The sequence below is a fragment of the Nylanderia fulva genome, unplaced genomic scaffold (assembly GCF_048542155.1).
Source record: "Nylanderia fulva isolate GAGA-0341 unplaced genomic scaffold, ASM4854215v1 Scaffold9, whole genome shotgun sequence".
NCBI lineage: Eukaryota > Metazoa > Arthropoda > Insecta > Hymenoptera > Formicidae > Nylanderia > Nylanderia fulva.
Genome location: NW_028191026.1, coordinates 4298813 through 4315206, shown reverse-complemented (window position 1 = coordinate 4315206; position 16394 = coordinate 4298813). Strand labels below are relative to the sequence as shown.

General features: G+C 32.4%; 1 protein-coding gene across 5 annotated transcripts in view; it reads left to right on the top strand.

Moving 5' to 3' along the window:
• The window catches only part of LOC114929945 (uncharacterized), a 133813-nt gene that overhangs the window by 46501 nt on the left and 70918 nt on the right, over positions 1-16394 (top strand). The window contains exon 1 of one of the 5 annotated variants that reach the window (XM_085489619.1): positions 778-1591. The exons of the other annotated variants lie outside the window; for them this stretch is intronic. Coding sequence (XP_085345745.1) covers positions 1563-1591 — 29 coding nt within the window. The 5' untranslated portion in view covers positions 778-1562. Of the gene's footprint in view, positions 1-777; positions 1592-16394 lie in introns of those variants that run through there. 5 annotated transcript variants of the gene reach the window in all.

The window sequence follows — 16394 nt, the reverse complement described above, 5'->3', positions numbered from 1 at the left end:
TAGTTTACTAATTTTGTTTTTATAATTAATTTTATGATCGGTTTATTCATGCGATTCTTCATCAGCTGATTAATAACGCGAATTTATTTCATAACAGAATCAAATTATTCGTAACAAATATTGTGAAACGTTGTAATCTAATTAATATTAGATAATGGTATTAGATAATGCATGATGGTATTAGATAAAACAACATTATTGGATAATTATATGTATATACATATATAGATATTTAATTCTCAATTAATATTTTTTGACAGAAATCAGCTGATACTGTCAAAAATTATTAGTATTAAAAAGTATATACTATATGTTAATTATTTTTACATATTATTTTCAAATTTAATTAGTAAATTGACACTTTATTAATATTTCCTAACAGAAACCAGATTTAATTTGTTAATTTGTTAATAAAATTTGAAAATAATATAATAATTAAAATATGTTTTAAATAAGATGTTAATATTTTAAACTTGATTAATATTTTTAATAGTTATCAATTAATTTCTGTCACAAAATATTAATCATGTAGGATAAGGTATTATAACACATTATTTACAATATATTATTATTTAAAAATAATTAGTCTATTTAAAAATGTTATTATCAAATAAAAACGATTAATTAATATTTTTTAGAAAAATGTATGTGTACATGTTCGACACAGCATTGTCAATTTTATCATTATTCTTCGCGATAATATCTCTCTATTTACGCGCGCGGACGCCGGTAGTTTTCGAAATTGGCGCGCATGCGCGGTGGCGTTACTGTAGTCTCGTCGAGTCTCCTGCCGGACTGCCGGCTCGTCGTTTCGGCGGCGCGTAGTTTCGGCGTATTTTCGCGATATTTCCCGGTCTGAGTCGAACCACGGGCGCGAATTAGTGTCGAGTGTGTCGTGTTGACGCTGTGTCGCGTTAATAAGTGCGGTGCACGCGTATCTCGTGATAATTCTAGCCATTCGAAACATCGACAAAGCAGAGGGAGAAGCCTCGGTGGCCGACATTACCGCGCGTAGTGCTCAGATTGCAACGTCCTTGTCACGCGAAAATGACCCTTCTTGACTTATTTGTGGCGACCGTTACGACGAAGGTTCGCGATCTTTCCCTCTTCGTAGATGAATTGCGAACTCGAACGAATTCCGGGAGGGTCGAATTAACGTCCGGCGAGTGTCTCCGGTGCCGAATCGACGTTGGATGAGTATCACGGCGCGATAATTGACACGCGAGATTGTATTTTGAGACAATAGAAAATGCGTCGAGAGAGATTTAAAATGGACGCGAGCAGTAAGTACGAATTCCGAGTGACGTAGGCACGCGAAAATGCTCCTTATGTCGATGTTGCGACGTCATAGACGGTACAGTCTGATAAAAAGTTTTCTTTCCACGTCGTTTTTTCTCGTCCGAGTCAAAAGTAACTCGCGAGTCGTCAGTGCGGGAGTGTCGAATTAATATCGGGCGTTGTGTATGAGTGATCAATATATAAAAGCGTATTAATTTGTGAGTGCAAAATGAAGTGTCCAGAATTTTGTCGATTGGATTTAATTGGATTTAATATACGGCGGAATGGAGTACGGCAAAAATATTATTTATTGGTGAGCGTTAGTAATTATTGTCTTCAATTCTAATATATATAATGCTCGCGATGTGTAATGATTTACATATAATGTTATATATTTTTAGTACGCAAATTATAGTCATTAATTTCTTATCAAGATAAAAAAATGGTTTTATAAAAAAAATCTAATTAAAAAATAATTTTAATCTAGCAATGTGTGATTAAAAAAATTAATTTTTTCACTTAAATATATTTACAAATTTTTTAAATTTATACTGATGAAAAAATGTATATATATTTTTTCTTGAGTTTATTATTATTCTTGGCTTTATAAGCATCCAGAGAAAATGGAATTATAAAAATATATGATAAATTATAATAAATATATAACAGTTATGAGAATCTTTACTACACATCCATCTTAAAATAGTGCAAGTTTAAATTAATTATTGATATTAATGAGATATTTTAATGACTTAGACAAGTCAATAATTTTACATAATTTATAAGTCGTACATATTTATCTTTGTATTTAAAAAGACGCTCTTAAAATGTTTAGTTATTTTAACAATTAAAATGATTCGGTCACAATTAATTCTATGGTCATAGACAAATTGCGTCATTCATTATATTTGCATTATATTTTTTATATTGTCTCTCGCCGATTAAAAAAATATCCCGTTAATAAATTCTTTACTTTTTTCGCGTGATGCAGGAACTGTAGAATATAATATTATAGGCTTAGGGTACTTTCTTCGTTTCTCGGTATTGATGAAATTTCAGCGGAATTAAGGAGCTTTGTGTGTGCGAAACAGACGTAGGTATATAATAAACACGCGGTCTCGTTCTTCTCCAGGCGCCAGTGTCCAAGAATTTAATTAGTGGCACTTTCTTGTTCTTAGCTAAGTTCTTAGAGTCGTGGAAGCTGACGAATTCATTCCGGCACGGAAATAATTTATTTCAGAAGCATTCATATTAATCACATTAATCAACGCGTGACGATTCTATTTAACAATATGCATTGGACACACATTTTTAAATTAATAACATAATGTATTTAATGCTCTATAATACCTTCGTTCTTTATGTCACTGATCTATGTAAATATTGAGGGAAAACAGTCTTGATTATCCTGTCAGCTATACAATGACACAATAGCATTAGGAAAACTTCAAAAGGTGAGAAGCGAAAAAAGGTCTGTAGACCTTTTTCCGAATAAAGAAAAAATGTAGGATCTTATTTAGAGTCTTATTTAGGACCTTATTTAGGACCTCCCAGTGGGATCTCAGCAGGTAGCTATTCTGCTGCTAATTATGATGAGTCACTAATACCATTGTATTTTTTAGGCTGGATTTTCGCACTTGACGCTTTGATGCTGAATTTCGCCGTGAAAAGACGTGACCAAAATTGACAAATTGCTATTCTTATTTTTCATCTAAGTGACATCTTTTGACGCTGAAATTCAGCGTGAAAGCGTCAAGTGAAAATCCAGCCTTATACAGTCTCTACAGACGCATTTTTCAGTCGGAACGCATGTCGTTCAGTGATTCTGCCACGTTATCAACCTCGGGTAGGTTTCAGATAATGTCGACAAGCGTCTTAAAGGCACATTACGAGGCGTTGAATTAAATATTATTGCCGCGAAGAGCGGATCTTCCGTCATACCTCATCACTCTGTTACGATGATAAACGATTTAAACAAATTCAGAAATTGCGTCGCGCGCCGTGCAGAGATTACACACGAATGATATATATCGAATTTGACGTTTCATCATTTTTCAGGGCGGGATTTTTTTTGAAGGCTCGATGTTTATTATAATAAATGCAGCACATGTGCGTTAGGACTCTTAATGATCAGTACACAGAGAGAATTTCCTCTTAGAATTTACTCTGAAAATCATGATGATTGTAGGTTTTCTCTAATTAATATTTATTACAAATAAAAAATATTAATATCTACTACAATAAGATATAAAATATATTCAATTAATTTTATTATGTACATATTTTTTATTATTTTTTACTGTGGTAAATATTAATTAGAGAGACTCTTAAAAAATTCTTTCAGTATTATATTGTCCCATGATTACTATAATTTTCAGAGTAAATTCTAAGAGAAAATTATTTCCGTGCAATATTTTAAATTTATTGATATAATTATATAACTCTAAAATATCTTTCATAGAATCCGAAGAATAATTTTTACATTGTTTGACATCACACGAGTTGCTTGATTTTTTAACATCCAAGTACACTGAAAAAAAATTGATTAACTTCACTAAACCTTTCAACTAAATTACTATTTTGTTAAATCAACATATATTAGTATTTAAGTCAAATATACGTTATTTAGTTGAAAGGTTTCATCAAGTTAACTATTATTTTTTCAGTGTAGAATCTTGCAAAACTAATTCGATTGAGGATACAATCTTTTATGCAATCTTTTGAAACGAGCGCTTAAAAAAACGAGTACAATTTACGAAAAATTCAAATATTTCTTTTAATAAATAGATATACGATTGAAAAAAAGAGCAGAAAAGCTAAATTAAAAAACTTATACCTAATTGATTGAATTGACGAAAGGCACCTGGTCGCGTTAATAAAAACGATTAATTAGTCGCGCGCGTGCATAGTTTTTCTCGCAGTAGATGATATAAAAACAATCTGGAGTGTCGTTTTGAACTCGAGATTATTCCAAAATATGACGATAGAAAAAGAGAGAGAGAGAAACTAGGGTGTCAGGGAAATCTGGAAAACCGGGCACTGTCAGGCAATTTTATAAATCTGGAATTGTCAGGGAAAAATCAGGAAGTTTTATTATTTATCTGGATTTTTTCACATTCTACATTTGACTCGATAATTTTAAATTTTTTATTAAATAAATATCAACTTTTCTTTGACTTCCAGCACACTAATTTTCTGTATTCAAAATCGATTCATCTACCGCGTGTTTGTTAATTTATATTTTCATCGTCGTGTTATTTTATTTCAATGTGTTTGATAGAGACAAAACTAAAAATTGATATAAATAAAAAAGATGATTAGATTTAAATAATTTATAGTAACATGTTTGTTTCGATTATCGTACGTATAATGCAGATTGTATAATTGATTAAAAAATTTTTTTTTTAACTTCTGAACCTTTTTATTGTTGACAAAAATTTTTCAAGAATTTCACGATTTAACATTTAATTGATTTCTCATATAAATATATGTAAATTATATATTCGGAAAGAATAATACCAAAAAGTCAGGGAAAAAAGAAATTCCTGGTCTTGGGGGGAAAATCTGAAAAAGTCAGGGAATTTCTTCATTGAGTCTGCTGGACACCCTGGAAACACGTGGCGATGCCTCCGACGTCGACACCGTCGTCGACGTATAGGTGGCAGAGAGAGGCGTGGTACATCCGCGACGACCTTGACCCTCGTCCTCGACTGGCGCGCGTTCTTTGCCGTCGACGGATCGATATGTCCACGCATACCATCAGCAACATCGTCGTCGTCGTCATCGACGCTAGCGCCAGCGATGATCGTCGTCCTCGTCGACGTCGTCGTCGTCATCATCATCATCATCGTCGTCGTCGTCGTCGTCGTCGCGTTTCACTAGGACGATGAATCCATCCGGCGTGCGTCGGTGCAGTCGGAAACGTCGACGTATCGATCCTTCGATGGTGGCGACGGCGGCGGCGGCAACGAGGAGTCACGTTTCGTAACCAAGTTCCCAAAAGGTCGTGACTGCGACCGTGACGCCGCTCTGGCGAACGCCATTATGTCGGCGCGGGTGGCTGTGGGTGGAAGGCAAAGAGGGAGGATGACCAGCTGGGGGTTGTGTATGCGCAGCTGACGAGAGAGAGAAGGTCGGTCGCGCCGGCGTTCGTGGTTGACGGATAAAAATGCGGGCTCGTATTTTATGGACCCCCTCGACCCGTCGAACGTGTGTGTACATATATTTTTCCCGGGATACCTCGCGCTTTTATCAGTAACGCGCTTTGAAGTTCCAATCAAGCGTGGAAATTAAATTTTAGGATCTCTTTATGTGTATATTTGTTTGTCTCTTTTTTTTCGTAATTATACAGACTTCTCTGTTTCATTCAAGTTGATTCTTCGTGTTTATTAAATACTCTGGGGAAATAAGTTGTTGATTTAGAAGCGTTATCAAAATTCGTTATGATTTCATATTTAAGATAATACAATTCATACATGTTTAATGAAGTTATATTATTAAAATAAATTTGATCTTTGATATAATTATTTCTGTATTATATAAAATATATTAAAATTATTTTCTATAGGAGAAGACAATTTATTTGAATTTTGTAATGAAATGTTAAGATGTTTTTTTTTTTTTAGTTTTTCGCAAAAGATTTTTGCTTGAAACTAATGTACGAGATGCATTGAGAACATAACGTGATTCAACTTGGATTGATAATAAAAAGATTATTCTGAGGTCTGGCGTTTGAATCAAAGGTCGCGTTAAATCGTCAGCTTATGAAAATAATTCGATAAGCCTGTTTAGAGAGTGTTTAACAAATCGTCGGTCTTTTCTCTCAATTAACCTTAGATGAGTGTAAGATATGATGCAATCGCATTCTCCCTCCCCCATTAAATTTTTCATTTTAAGACAGCTAGATATACTCTAATTCATTTAAGAGAAATTAACGAAGAGAATAAAATTCTTACCACAAGCATTTCTAAGAAAATCATTATTTTTGATTTAAAATTATAGTGAGAGATATTTCAGAGAATAATCTTAAAAAAATTTTTCCTTGCAAGAATTTTCTTATACATATTATCTTTCTATTAATTTTATAATAATACTCTATCAAAGACACATTTATCTCCTGGGAAAACAAATATATCTATTTTATTTATACAGTGTACAAGAATTTTTCTCATATAGTATATATTTTTATTAATTTATTGGATATAAAATAATGTTTGCTCAGCAGAGAGAAGATTTTTACAATTTTTAAAAATCGAAAGTATATCTCCTCATAACCAGAGATCTTAATTAGTACAAATTGATGTTGATTTCTTTATTGACACTTTTTATCAAAGGCACATTTATCTAATGGAAAAAGTGTTCTATTGCTCGCGCGGGAAGAGACAAAGCTTGCGGTGTCGGTTCCGAGCGAGAACGACGACGTTGTTGTTGCCATCGCGTCGGAGCGACGTGATTTACGGGGCTGCGAAGTTGCGCGCGCGGAGGCCGGAAGGTCATCCTCGCGGCATCTGTGTGAATCCGGCTTGATACGACGATGGCGGCAGCGTCACCCAGCAGCCGCAATATCCAGCCAGTCACCTACTTTCGAGCTCGCGACCGACGTATACAGGGTGTCCGCGAAAAGGATTGCGAACACGACTGACGATGACAGTAATGATCGGATGTCAGAAGCGTTGGCATTCGTCCGAGTAAAAATCTCGTCGAGGAAAAAAAAAATCAAAACGGGTTTTAGAGAGGTACTCCTTTGTATATATCTCAAGTATTCGAGCATATATCTCTACAAAGACGATAGTATTGTCAAAAACGGAATGACTTAGCAAGAGATTTCTTTCTCGTATCTTCGTAATCTTCTTCATTTGTCAAGATTATTGAAAGTTTTAATTTAGTACTTTTTTTTATCTATTATAATAAATGTTTCTTCAAAAGGAGGAGGAAGCTTGAGAAATTACCCAAAATTAGTTTTCTCTCATAGAATTAAAAAAAAATATATTCCTCATTTGTCAAAATTATTCAAAGTTTTAATTTAGCATTTTTATGATTAATAATTTTTTATATTTATTATAATAAATGTTTCTTCAAAAGGAATATATTTTTTTATCTTATGAAAAATAATATTTCTCATTTGTCAAAATTATTCAGTTTTAATTTAGCATTTTTTTATGATTAATAATTTTTTATATTTATACAATAAATATTGTTTCAAAAAGAGTAAGCTTGAGGAATTGCTTGAAATTATTTTTTTTATAGAAAAAGATATATTTTCCTCATTTGTCAAAATTATTCAGTTTTAATTTAGCATTTTTTATGATTAATAATTTTTTATATTTATACAATAAATATTTATTTAAAAGAGAAAGCTTGAGGAATTATTTCAATTAATTTTTATAGAATAAAAAATACATAGCTTGTTATATAAAATTTTCATTCGCGGATGATTCGTACAATTATCTTTAAAATCCGAAGAAGGAAAAAAAATTATATTAGAGAGATAAAACGACATATGATTTACGTTGAAAAATCGTCATATGACGATAATTGCGAGTGACGGCCGTGAAAGATGCCCCACACCGGATGGAGTGAAATTTCATCAAGAGAGCTAATGGCGACAGAACGATGCAAACTGTGCCCCTTGGTCTACGGAGCTCGCTCGTCGGTGTCCATTTGTATTCGCGCGTATCTCGCCTCGATTTTGGGGTAGGTCAAGCCAGTATTTCTCTCTCTCTCTCTCTCTCTCTCTCTCTCTCTCTCTCTCTCGCGCATGGCCAGCCAGCCGATCGGTGCCGCGGCATTTGCGCGGTCGACCGTTGACAGTCATCCCGTTTTGGGGTTCCCCCTTTCTGCACGAGGGTCGAAGCACGACGGGGTATTAACAAAGAGGACACAAAGGATGAATAATGGAGTTTGCGATGTCCGATAATAATAAAATATACGAGAGCGGATTTTTTAAATTGCGGGCTTTTAGGATTTCGTCTTTGTGCTTCGAGAATTTCGAGACATTAAAAATTCAGATAGAACAAAATACGATGTGTTATTGAAAAATTATATACCTACATATAATATGATAATGTAGGGGATCATTATATTGCAAAGATGCGATTTTTATTTTTTAATGGGAAAAATATCTCCGAGAATGCAATCTGAGTCTGTTTCCGGATGGTAATGTGATGGGAACAGCAATACAATAAGTCTTACGCGTATTCAACATGCACTGATTGTGATTGTCATCCTTAACGACTTTGATTCTTGAAGCTTTTGATTGAAACAGAAATTAGTAATGAGAATTCACTCAACTCTTTGGAAAATAGTTTATTTATTCAATATGCAACGAAAGAATAAAACCTAATAAAGCTAATTTATTATGTATCATTAATTGGATAATTTATTTTTTAAAATAAGGAATTAAAGAATTCATGATTTAATCATGAATTCCTGATTCAGATATAATACGATTTACGAAAAATGTAATTGCAATCCTTTTAATGAAATTTTGTTAATTTTTGTGGAAACTTGTTCTCTTTGTTTCATTTTCTCTCATTGCTATATTATCAAAGTATTGAAAAATATTTAAAATAAGTAATAAGTGGAAGTATGAAAATATTTATGTCCGGAAAATATAATAAATATTGTATGTTTTTCTGAAACTGTAAAATCCATTAATTATACTTAATATCACGGTATCGAAAAATAACAATCGGATGATGAATTCAAGCATCCCATACAAGGACTCGCGATACGAAGCGTGGGTGGAAATTTCGTTTCCAAACGAAGCTTAAGTCATAATTGAAAGTAATTCATCTCCAAGAGGGCCTCTTAATTCGCGTCGCAAAAAAGATTGTTTAAATTAGATTAAATGTAAATATTTTTAATCATCCAATATCGATTACTACACGGTAAAAAACATTTCGTATTTCTGTTGAAATTATCTTGTGTAGAAATTTTTGTGTTAAAATTTTAACATACTCTTATGTTAATATAACATATTGTCGTTATGTTATTTTGACATTTGTCTGTTGAGTTAATATTCACTATTTTTAAGTGTTAAAACAACACAATTAAATGAAAATGTACGAATTTTTGCTTATATTATATTTTTTTGTGTTATTTTTTCACATATTACGTGTTATTTAATTACATAATTGTTTTCTGTTAAATTAACATTAAAATTAGAGTGGATAAATTGGGACATGTGAAATGTGTTAAATTTAACACAATTTTTTTTACTGTGTATAAATATTAATATCGCTCAAATCAGTTCTTATATCAGTTCTTTTGTATATATATATATATATACTCACGTCTTCTAAATAGTGGGGTGTGTGTATATACATACTTACAATTAGAGGAAATAAATGGACAAAAAAAGAACTGATAAATGTTATATTAGTAATAATCATTTCTCTTTTTTTCGTATGATAGGAGTTTGAATGGTTAATATTATAATGTGTTTTATTCGAATATTAAAATGTAATAAAAAATTGCATTTTTATTTAATTTGAAATTGTCGAAATTGCAATGTTTCTTCCGTATTTCTCGAATAAAAAAAATGCAATAAACATTGCAATTTAGACAATGTCTCAATTAGGAACTTAATTTCTTAATATTAGATACGGTTCATAAACAATTAGTATCTGTTGTACGTGACATTTGCTCGAATATAGGCAACCTTTTGCTCCAGATTGGGTACTTTTATTCTCGCGTGTTTCTTATATAGACTATTGAAGATCGGTTTTGAGAAACGTCGATGTGTAAGTTCAATAAGTTCAATTTCGAGATCATAGAGACATCACAGACGATATCTTATGTCAATTGTCGTACTTTTATTGGCTCGAGTGCAACGTGAAAATCATTTTCGAAATGTAAGATTGTGATAAAAAATTTTTTGACACGTGCACGCGCTCGAGAAAAAACAATTAATATCTTTCTCTCCTGAATGTGTCTGTTTCTTCTCGACAAGAAGAACGAAACTATTAAAAATAAAAACTCCGCGTAGTGAGATCGAAAGTTGCGGTCAATTTATGTAACTGAAAGAAGATGAGAATGATGCCTTTGGCGAGAGGTATGTCCTCTCATTCTCGCGCTAAATTGCAATATCCATTTAATGATGCCAATAAAATTTCTGCAATACTTTGTGAAGATATGTGAACATTATGTTTTAGGAACAATAACTGCTCTTTTTCTCTAACATATAAATATTATATATATGTATATGAAACAAAAAATATAATATTTAAATATTACCCGAATATTTTATATTATATTATATTAATATTTGCCATCTTTTTTGTATGTTATTACTGCTTAATTTTTTCATTACATTAGTCGCGACTTATTTTTTTTACAAATGTAATATTTAAATATTATATTTAAATATAATGGATTAATCGGGAGAGTACGTAGATATTTTCTATCTTTTGCCCAAAAAATGAGCCCAGGACGAATGTCCTAGGACTTATACAGGCCTTAATTTTTGCATTTAAGTTGTATGTCATTAACAAAATTAAAAATGTTTTTAATTGATAAATCTATAAGGACGAAATTATTCTTATTACAAACAACTGCGAACGAAATCATTTTCCGTATTAAAAAATGAAGTTTTTAAATGTCGGGTGCGCCAGATTCTCCTGCCGCTCCCGTTTTTTGTGCGCAGCGTTTGCGAACGCGAATATTGAGCGCGGAATTACGTGTCACTTAGAGCGTGGAGGTCACCGCCTATATACACATACATTCGTACAAGTGAGTGGATGAGTGCCATCGCGGATCCGCCGCGCGGATGAGAAAAAGCCGGCCGGCCTCGCTTTTTCGGCCTCGCGTTTCGCACCGCGCGCGATTTATGACACCTCGCCGCGTAACCGATTGTACGTCGTCTGTGACCAGATCGAATCGAGCGCACCGCCAGATCGATCGATCGATCGATCAATTTCCCTTTGTATTTTGAGCGAAGCAGCGAGCCGGATAGCGCGATCGTGTGAAAAGATAGGAGAAAGATTCGCGCAGTTTTACAAAACATTCTCTCTTCTCTGTAACGACGAAAAGGAACAATTGTGACAATTAGTAGACAAAGAAAAAACGTGTTGAGAGATCGTTTATTTATTATAATTTATTCTTTATTTAATCATTAGCAAATATATATATATATTAATTATATTTTTAAATAAGGGAAAAAAATTTTGCTGCTTATTAATTTTCAAGTATAACATTGAATAATTTAGACAAAGGTAATATAAGTATTTATTCAACCGTAGCTATTCATAAATGCAAATGCATTGTATATTTTTTTTACAATATAGTATACCTATATATTTTTTTAAATTAATGTAATAGAAAGATGAAGATTTTTTTAAGATATATCTTGTTTGCAAGATATATTTATTTACCTTTTTTTAAGTTTTTTTAAGTAGGCAATAAAATAATATTTGTATTTGAAAATTTATAGCCGAGATACTTTAGATTTATTGAACAGTATTAAGTCCGACAAGAAATTTTATCCGACACACGTCTTCGACTTAGAATGTCTGTTATCGGAATGATAATCCTTGATAATCCGTTTCAGTTGCAGCTGTTAAGCTATTGACTTTAGCATTGATTCTTATCCGTTTATAAAAAGGGAGTCGATACATCTTTATATATTATTTGTGTCTTGGTAGACTTGAAATAGAATATGATAAATGCTCAATTATTTTTTCCGTTTGCGTCCTCATTTTTGTCTTGTAATTATTTTTCTATTCGACAAGTTTGCTATTAAACTCTAGACATTATTTTTTTGCTGCGTTGAACATATGCAATCATTGAATATACAGAGGTCCAAGGTCATACAAACATGCATTCTCAAAATAAATAAAGTGTAGGTAGGGGATAATTAATACAAAATTACATATATAAATATGTAATTAAAAATTTTTATTTGAATTTATTTATAATATAAAATTACCATGTTTTTTTTTATTTTAACGTGCGAGAATCAGTTGTTATATTATCTTAAATTTTTAAACAATTGTATTTGTGCAAAGCTTTACTGGAGTGTTTCTGTAATTTATATTTGTTTTATGGCATAAAAATATATGTCGAGACCGATATCTTCGAGCACATCTCTTTTGCTTCTCAGGTACAGAATTGCGATGTAACGGTACAAATATTGTAAGTAGGAATCTCATAACAAGTGTAAAGTAGCACTTGAAGTGCGAGGTTCAGTTAGCCGACAACTATATACGCGGGAAAAATGCATGCTCGTGTTGTTGTCGCGAACGCTTATCAAATCTAATCTACCGTAGCTGCCACTTAAAACAGTGCTCAAACGATTTTTGTTGAGAAAAAGTCCCATCTTCGCTAATCTGTGGAATTAAATATTTTCTGAATATTTCGAAATTTAGAGTTAACTTGAAATATAGAATACATATTCTCATCTCTTTGTTAACGATATTTCAGATCATTAATAACTAGTTATTAACGATTAAACTGCACATAGCGTCGGTAAGAAATTATCGATAATTAACGTTAACTAATTTTAATTAATAATTAACAGTCGCAGTTACAGTAAAAAATGTATCTTGAATGTATACTAATTTATTCGCAAGTGATATAAATGTCATAGTTAGACATTACAAATTCCTAAGTATACCATATACATATATATATATATTATACTCATCCGAGAAACATGTTTGCAAGTGCGATCGCGATACAATTTACCGTATCGCCCGCGAAAAGATCTCACACTGGAACGTTAATGTATGCCGAGCATCCTCGTTCATTAGCGCGCGCGATAAAGTCGCATTCACACTGGTGCGCTCTGTGTACACATTTCTCACATTTTATATTATAATCCCGTGCGCACTTGAATCTAAAAATACACGTATATAAAAATTGATATTCTTTCGCAAGTCATTACATGATTTTTTACTATTATTATTTTTTTTAATTTTGTCTTAATTAATTTTCAATTATGTTGTCTTACATAAAAATTCTTTTGATAACATATCTGATATATAAATTATATCAGATAATAATTATCTATATGTACACATATCTTCTCCATAGAACAATTCCAGACTTATATTATTAGGACAGACTTTAAAGCCCCTTCCGTCTTTTCTGGCGTTTGGTTTTATATAAATATATAATATATTATATATTGTATATTATATATTGTATATTATATAATATATCATATATTATATATTGTGTATTATATAATATATATATTATATATTGTATATTATATAACATATATATATTATATATTACATATTGTATATATAATATATATATTATATATTGTATCTTATATAATGTATTATATATATATTATATATAAATATATACGTAACAAATATTGCGTTAAACGTCGAATAACCACCACCGGGATATCCTGCCAGTCTAGGAGATTCCACCTAATTATCGCAGCCTTAATCTGCCATTCTGCCTGTTCATTGAAGGCGAGTCCCACGATGAAGACGCCTGGCGGAGGTTGTAGACGCGCCGGGGGCCTCATCAACGGAGGTTGAGAAAGAAAGGGAAGGGGAGTCTGTCTGCCCCCTCGTTCTCTCCGAGAGGGTGGCATCCGGCGACGGAAGTAATAGCTCGCGCACGGTATCACTTGGGAATTTCTGGAATAGCTCGTCGAGATCCTTCGCGGCGCCGTTTGCCTTCGTTCCGTACGTTTGCGGATGCATGTATATATATATATGTATATATTGCAATAATACGCTCCGGGGCGTCTGCAGGTCCCTGAATTCGGTCGTTCTTCTTTAGAAGCGTACAGCTGTAAGAAATAGCGGAAGAAAGTAATACCTTTTGAGTCCCCCAACAAGAAAAGGGATGGTTTATATAGAATGGGCGAATGCTTCTAAACAAAGATTCTAGTTCTCGTAGTAGGCTAGAAAATTCTTTTTAACCATCACTTCGGAATACAAATTTTTTCACTCCCTATTGTTATCAATCATAGGCTATTTTTTTTATAATTTATTATATATATATATTTTTTTATGTATATAAACACATTTTTTATTTATATTTTTTCATGCGTTTATTTTTTTATATGTTGTACGTAATTTTACATCTTGTCAAGACATCAGAACAATATTTGGATTTTGCAATTTATATATAATTTTTTTTGTTTTATAATACATTTTGTGGAACATTTAAGGAGGGAGAGGAGATTCTGGAGAGATAGGTTTCAAAGTAGTAAATATAATCCTTTTTTTTTCTACTTTCTTTTTTCCTTTCTTCCTTGATCTCGTACAGCTGTTGCACATCTATAGGATTTTAATTTTAACGTCAGCAAGTGAACAGACAAGGTGGGGTTCGGAGAACTCCCGTATTCGTTCTTTCTGCTTTCTCATCTTCCTACAGAAAAATATTTCTTTTTTTTCAAGAGATATAGAAAGATAGTGAAGAATGAGAAAAGGAATAAACAGGTGATAGATTGATAAAATTAAATTAAAAGTGACTTTTTTCTTAAGAAATAAACTCTTATTAATTTGAATTCTTAGAAATTCTGCATAACATGAGTCTATTAAATTATTCATAAAATTGAAATTCTAATTTCTAAATTAAATCCATATCTTAGGATATTTTCTACATTAATTATATAAATATATTCACACATATGTAATGTGCTTAAATAATATATACTATGAGTATGATATGCTTTATAACATGATTTTATTTAATAGCAAAATAACATTATCTGTTAATAGCAGAACAGAGCATTATCTCTGTTCACACAAATTTGAACAGAGAATTACCAGATAGGATTAAATGAAAGAACTTTAATCTGACGAATTTGGCGTTCAATGTTCGTGTTTGTGGACCGATCGGAGAACGCAAAGGTTTAATTTTAATTTTTCGGGCCTCGCGACAATCGCGACTTAAATGCCCAGGGTATATTTCGATTATGTATGCCCGGTTGTTGCAATTTATTCGCGTGCCGGCGAGCACAATATGCCGATATTAATTGCGAACATGCGCGCGACGCTGCCCGATAAATGCGTCTCGTTTAATGAAACACGCGTTTATCTGGCGCGGTGAAAAGCTCCGGCGATCCGAAATGCGATCGTAATTTATAACGAACCCTCTGCACCTCTTTCCCTCTCGTTCTCTCTTTTATCGCCGTCTCCTTCTTATACCGAATAAAAGTCCGCGCGAGTACTGTAACACGAAGAGGAGCAGTGCAAAAAAGATAATTAGAATTGTCCGGGATAAAGAAAAAGAAAAGTCTCTTATTAATGCCCGATTTAATCCAACGTTAATTAACTTTAACGTTACTTTAACTGCCTCTTTCTAATTTTAATTCCGAGACACGTAAATGATGATAACATGCAATTTTTCAATAAAATTGTATGAACATAATTTATTTATTGTTTTTCTTAATGAAAACAATTTTTCGAATATATGCATATTTCTGAGAATATTTTAAATTTCAAATACTTCGATTAAATATTTAACTGCTTATATATTTATCGAAGATAATAATAAATATGAAGAAAATTCTTGAAAAGTATCTTTTTTATTTAGAATTACACATTTGCACTAAAGTATTAATGGGGGAGATTTTTTTTTTTCATTTCGAGAGGTTCTTTGATCAGCGAACTTTAGAGCGGAATTTTTTCCACGACGTGCTTTCCTTATTGCCTGTCCTTATCTACGATCCTTCGAGCCCTCTTCCCTAGCTACGGTGGGAACCAACGAGAGGAAGGACGACCCTCTCTCTTCCAGAGAGGCCGCGAGTACCTCCCGAGTATCGATCCAAGTCTCGGCACGTCAAACGTATACATGTTATCGCCATTGATTTTATATACGAGGTGTCTCGAGGAATATTTCAGATGTTGATTTATTCTCCTACAATAGATTCGACAAATTCGGGGATTTCTAGATCTCTCATTTATTTCCGTCAAAGAAATTAATTACATAAAATTAAATTTGTATACTATTACATATTCAGGGTGTTCTAGCGGTCAGGGAAATTTGGAAAACCGGGTACTTATTGTCAGGGAATTTTATAAATCTGAAATTGACAGGGAAAAAGTCCGGAAATTTTACTATTTATCTGGATTTTTTCACATTATTCTATACATTTGTCTCAATAATTTGAAATTTTTTATTAAATAAATATAAACTTT